The sequence below is a fragment of the Triticum aestivum genome, unplaced genomic scaffold (genome assembly GCF_018294505.1).
Source record: "Triticum aestivum cultivar Chinese Spring unplaced genomic scaffold, IWGSC CS RefSeq v2.1 scaffold173975, whole genome shotgun sequence".
Taxonomy (NCBI): domain Eukaryota; kingdom Viridiplantae; phylum Streptophyta; class Magnoliopsida; order Poales; family Poaceae; genus Triticum; species Triticum aestivum.
The window spans coordinates 8,556-14,252 of NW_025230259.1; the positions used below are offsets into that span (position 1 = coordinate 8,556).

General features: G+C 41.0%; 1 protein-coding gene across 2 annotated transcripts; it reads left to right on the plus strand.

The window, feature by feature from the left end:
- On the plus strand, positions 1-5,203 carry LOC123175462 (putative disease resistance protein RGA1). Of its 2 annotated transcripts, XM_044590211.1 has the most exons (4): positions 1-87; positions 171-296; positions 677-4,108; positions 4,775-5,203. In XM_044590211.1, exon 3 carries the CDS (start codon positions 713-715, stop codon positions 4,097-4,099), a length of 3,387 nt encoding a protein of 1,128 aa, XP_044446146.1. In that variant the 5' UTR covers positions 1-87; positions 171-296; positions 677-712; the 3' UTR covers positions 4,100-4,108; positions 4,775-5,203. The 2 variants fall into 2 exon arrangements, with proteins under 2 accessions (XP_044446146.1, XP_044446145.1); XM_044590210.1 differs by lacking the exon at positions 1-87 and having other exon boundaries at positions 171-4,108; positions 4,775-5,202.
- Positions 5,204-5,697: the final 494 nt, after the last annotated feature.

The window sequence follows — 5,697 nt, forward strand, 5'->3', positions numbered from 1 at the left end:
TTTCTCTCCTGTTCTTAATGCTGCTGCTGCTGCTGCTGCTGAGCATTTGAAGGAGCCGCCTGTCGACGGCAAGCCACACCAATCCAGGTGAGCTTTAACCTTTACTTTCTTCATTTCTTCCTCTGGGTTCCACTTATATCTTAGCTCTGAAAAAACCAGTTTTCAAACAGGAAAAATCAAGGGAAATTTCAGCAAGCTATGTTAGCTCTGAACCACCAACCTATTTTAGCTGTCGACACACCAATTTTCAAAGAATAATAACCGAGGGAAATTTCAGTAAACCGGGGAAGGGACAGGTATGGGCGGGCAAGCAGAACGGTCTGTCTTATGAAGGTGTGAGGAGTAAGAAGAAGATAATTTGGTATTTACAACATGTAGTGTATATTTCACGTCACGACATCCATATATATTGAGTATAGCATGCATTACACGTACATGATTTCTAGTCAAAGCACAAAATGTTTGCTAATAATTGAAACTTAATGATTTTATTTGCACCGCAACTGCCGCCAGAGATCATTCATGATGTTTCTCTAACTTGCTTACTTGCTTGAGACTAATGCCATGGGTGGAAACGGACCAGGACAAAATAATTACTACAATAGCCAGCTTGTTGTATATTCTGACTGAAAAAATTATTTCCACAATCCTTATTCTGTCCACTCTTTGCTCACAGGACGAAGACAGATTCCATCTCTGCGCTCCTGCAACCATGAGCTTGTCTGCCGCCGGGATCATCAGTGCCATCAATGATTGTGTCAGTTTGTTTCTGTCGGCCAAATCTGCCATTTCATCTCTGCGCTCCCGATGGAGTGGCTCACAAGAGCAAAGTCTCCAAGATCATGTATTGCAATTACAGAGTGATGTACAACATCTCTGTGACACTCTTCCTGCAATGTATCACCTCATTAATGGAGCAGAGTGGAGAAGCTATGAAGAGCATGTGGCCAAGCTCCTTCCGAGTCTCAAGGATGCCGTGTCTGAGGCCGAGGACCTTATTGATGAGTTCAGATGGCACGAGATGAAGGTGCAAGTGGAAGGCAATGCAATCCAATCTCCTTTCATTGACTTCCTTGATAAGGTCATTCATGGAAACTTCAACATGTTGAATGATGTCCAATTGAGGTTGAATTACCTTTCGAGTGAGATGAAGGGTATGGGGCTTCGTGAAGTTACACATCACTTTGCCAAATCAGTTAGGCCAGTGACCACCTCTTTGTTGTCAAAGGAAACAAAGATATTTGGTCGTGAGAAGGAGTTGAAACAGGTATTGGGGTTTCTTAATGTACCTACACGTCCAAAACGCAAAAGGGCAACTAGTTCAATATGTGCATCAACAAGCACATCATCAAGCAACCATGTTAATGCTGAACCAAAAATATCAAGTCTTCCTGTTTTGGTGGTAGCTGGAATTGGTGGCGTTGGAAAGACTACTTTGGCCCAACATATCTGCAACCATCAACGAGTGAAGTCTCACTTCGAGCTAATAATTTGGATTTGTGTCTCAGATGACTTCAATGAGAAGAGGTTAACTAAAGAGGTCATAGAATCATCTACTGGAAAGGGGCCAAAGATTGATCATTTGGATTCTCTTCAACGTGCTCTTTATAACCACGTGAAAAATAAAAGGTTATTGATAGTCCTTGATGATGTGTGGGATGATGCTTTGAAGGATAATGGGCGATGTTGGGAGATGTTTTGTGCACCTTTTACAAGTGTCCAAGAGGGAAGTGCGATGTTAGTCACCACTAGATGTCCAAATGTTACCAAGGCCGTGCACACAATGGAACCAGTTATAGTTGAAGGTTTAAAGGACGATGTCTTTTGGAATTTCTTCAAGTTATGTGCATTTGGATCTGAGGGTTCTAGCAATGATCCTGAGTTAGAGTGTATTGGAAGAAAAATACTTCCTAAATTGAAGGGTTCTCCTTTGGCCGCCAAAACTCTAGGGCGCATGTTAAGCATGGACCTTCAAGCATCTCATTGGAGTTCCATACTTGAGAGTGAACTGTGGGAGTTGAAACAAAAGGAAACCGAGATTTTGCCTGCCCTTCGGTTGAGCTACATGTATTTACCATTCTATTTGAAACAATGCTTTGCATTCTGCGCCGTGTATCCCAAAGATTACAAATTTGAGAAGGCATGCTTAGCTGAAATTTGGGTGGCAGAAGGCTTTGTGGAGCCTCGAGGTGGTGTTCCCATTCAAGATATTTGCTATCAGTATTTTGAAGACCTTGTGGCGCGGTCCTTCTTTCAAAAGGTTAATGGTCGATATGTAATACATGACTTGCTGCATGACATGGCACAAAAAGTTTCAGAGCACGACTGCTTCATCTTACGAAATAAGAGTGACTTTGATAAAGTTCCCCAGAATGTTCGCCATATATACATACTCCCTAGCAGTGAATTTGATGATTCCAACTTGTTGATACTATGCAAGTACACGAAGCTACGCACCCTAATTTGCAAGAATAATTTAGGGAAAAGAACAAGCTTTGTAATGGATCACTGGTGTGCTAAACTTCCGCGTATGCGTGTGATCTCTTTTGTCTTCACAAATGTGTTGCCAGATAGTATTGGTAACTGGAAGCATCTTCGGTACCTTGAAATCTCTAGAGCTTGTCCTTTGAAGAGGATCCCTTCAACTTTCTGTTGGCTATATAATATGCAGATTTTATATGCCAAGAAATGCAAGATACAAAGCTTACCCGCTGACTTTGATAAGTTGACCAGTTTACAGAAATTTGAATCAAATGGATTAACTATTGATGCAGCCAATCAAGAGGGACAAGGAATTAGGTCAATTAAGAATCTAAATCAAATTCGTGGATACTTGGAGATAGCTAATATTGGTGTTGGCATCCTAACTAAGGATCATGCAGCAGAAGCTGAACTAAAGAAAAAGAAATATGTTGACGAGTTGGTACTAAAGATGCGAGGTGCTTTACGCTCCCTTGAGTTTTATATCCACAACAATGATATAGAAGTGCTTGAAGTTCTACAACCTCCTATCAGCCTCAAGTCTCTGTTCGTCGAGAATTATGTCGGTGTCTCGCTCCCAAGCTGGTTTCAACCACAAAACTTGCCAAGCTTAACATCTCTCAATTTTAAGGGTTGTATTGGACTGAAGAGCATAAACCTGAACAAGATACCTGCAATTGGTACTTTCTTGTCCTTGACAAACTTATGGATTGATGGGTGCGAAAATTTATCAAGCCTAGAAGATTTTCTGCAACCAAGTTATGTACCTGGCATCAAGAAAATAAATATTATGGATTGCAAGATGTTAGCATCTGTACCAACTGAGAGTTTTGGGGGTTTTCATTTCCTTGAAGAACTGGGCATATTTGATTGTCCGAACATCTGTCACCAAAGATTGGTATCGCCATCCCTCAAGGAGCTCCATTTGTGTCGTTCTAGTCTCTTTTGCAATATTGACTGCTGCTCCCTCACCTCCTTTCATTGTCAATGTGAGTTTTCCACATCCATACAACTACAAACGTGGAGTCTTCCAGCTTTAAAAACGTTGGTAATTTGGTGCAAATCTCTTACATCTATTGGAGGCTCTAGCTGCATTAGAGCATTCCCATCCCTTACTATCCTACAAGTTCAGTTCTGTGATAAATTGTCAACCCTTGATGGCATCCTAACACAAGAATACCTACCTGCTATTGAGAAAATTGGCGTCGAATTTTGTCCTGATTTACTGTCCCTGCCAGTTGAAAGGTTTGTGAATTTTCCTCATCTGAAACATCTCGTGGTTTCTATTTGCCCAAGTCTCAACTGGCAAAGGGGGCTTGTGTTGCCATCATCTCTCCAAAGACTAAGCTTCAGGAGCTGCGGCGATATTTCTCCATATGTTCCCAGCTGCCTACAGAACCTCACATCCCTCGTCTCGCTGAGCATTGGTAGGTGCCAGGGTATAACATCCATTCCAGGTGACATTTGGAGCGGTAATCTTACATCACTTGAGGAACTGAGGATTTCGGAATGTCCAGACCTAGTTTCATTTGGTGGAGCAGAGGCAGTTACAAATATAAAGAAGATTCAGATATACAAATGTCCAAAGTTAAAGGAAGCGGATCAGATCGATAGATGACCAGCCAAGGTATTTGTGCTTACACTTATTTCCCGTCCAGCTTTTACTTATATTTTGTTCGATAGATTCATGATGCGTTATGCAGTAGCAATCCAACCTAAACCACTATCTTTAAAGTACGCTGGATTTACTTACTGATTGTTTCGACAATGAGGTTAAAACATCCGACCTCTACATCATCGATGCACACAACCATCTTTTTTCTGCTTGTTACTTAGAATGGTTAGTCCGTATAGAACCATGTTCTGTTCCGGAAAGAAAAGTCCGTATGGAATCATGATCTGTTAATATTTCCTGAAAGAACCATATCACAAATTGCATACATGTGACATTTTGAAAAACTTGCTAACCTTGCGTGTCAAGTCGGCTAACACTTGTTTCTGTCCAGCGTTTTCTTCTCTCTTGTTCGAAATTCCATATACACAAGAAATAACTCATGTATTATGCAGTACAAAGTAGCAATCCAAGTTAAATTGTTATCACTAAAGTACGCTGGCACCTAGATGTATTGTATGTCTTGTTTCTTCTTGTTAGTTCCTATGTTTAGTTCATATAGAATATTTGATCTGTTAATGTTTCCCTGGAGGAAAACTGTGTGCTCTTGTGTCGTGAAACTCTCCCTTTTTTTATTTGCCATATAGGCTTTACTGACCTTGTTTTCTTATTCAATGACAGGCGAGCAGGAAGCCATAGCTGCATCATTTAAAAAATTGGAAAACCTGAGGACAACGAGACTTTATGCTTTCCGTCTCACCGTCTCTACCTATCTCCCCGTAGGAGCCTCTCTCTTTTAAGTGTGTGAACAATGAAGACTTTTGGCATGTTAAAGATCTGGAATGTGTTTTACCATGCATGGATGGGCACTGCATCTGCATCTTCATCTTGCTTAGTCTCAACAACCACGACGAGTAAATCGGAACGGAGGGAGTACTTCGTAGGGTGTGGTCTGGAACTGGTTGATGCAACTCATTGATTGATTCATCACTATTTTGGTGCATTCCTTTCTGTTCTAGGATTTCTTGTCTTCGACTCTCACTAGAATGATGCTGTAGCGTTTACAATATGTTTTCCTCACAACTTGGTTGACACAGAAAGAAAGAAAGAAAGAAAGAAGAACACAGAGCTGAGATGGCTATTGTACAACATGCCAACAGCTATTACATGAGATATTTTCTAATAGACAATTGAAAGTGCCAGAATATTATATCCAGCTTTAGTATTGACTCTGAAGAACTGATAATACAAAAACAGAGCAGTCGGAAATGATTTGCAGTGGTAGGGTAATAACCAAACCAATAAAAACTGACCATACAAGTAATGTACCTAATAAGTGCAGTAAGAGTGATGCTCTGCTGGTGAAATTAAGAAGCAGAGGATGCTACTCTGCTCCAGTAGCAACAGGAATGGGCAAAAACGGCAAGCTTGATTCATTTGCATGATCAAGGGGGTCAAATCCTTGCTTACAAGGGAATCAATTTGTCTAGTAGAAACTCTAGACCAGACGTGCTCTGTATGTAGTAGATTACCAGCCAAACTGACGTCCAAGCAAAGAATTTACAGTGGAGAGACAAAGCACGCCCCCAACACAAACAAACAGT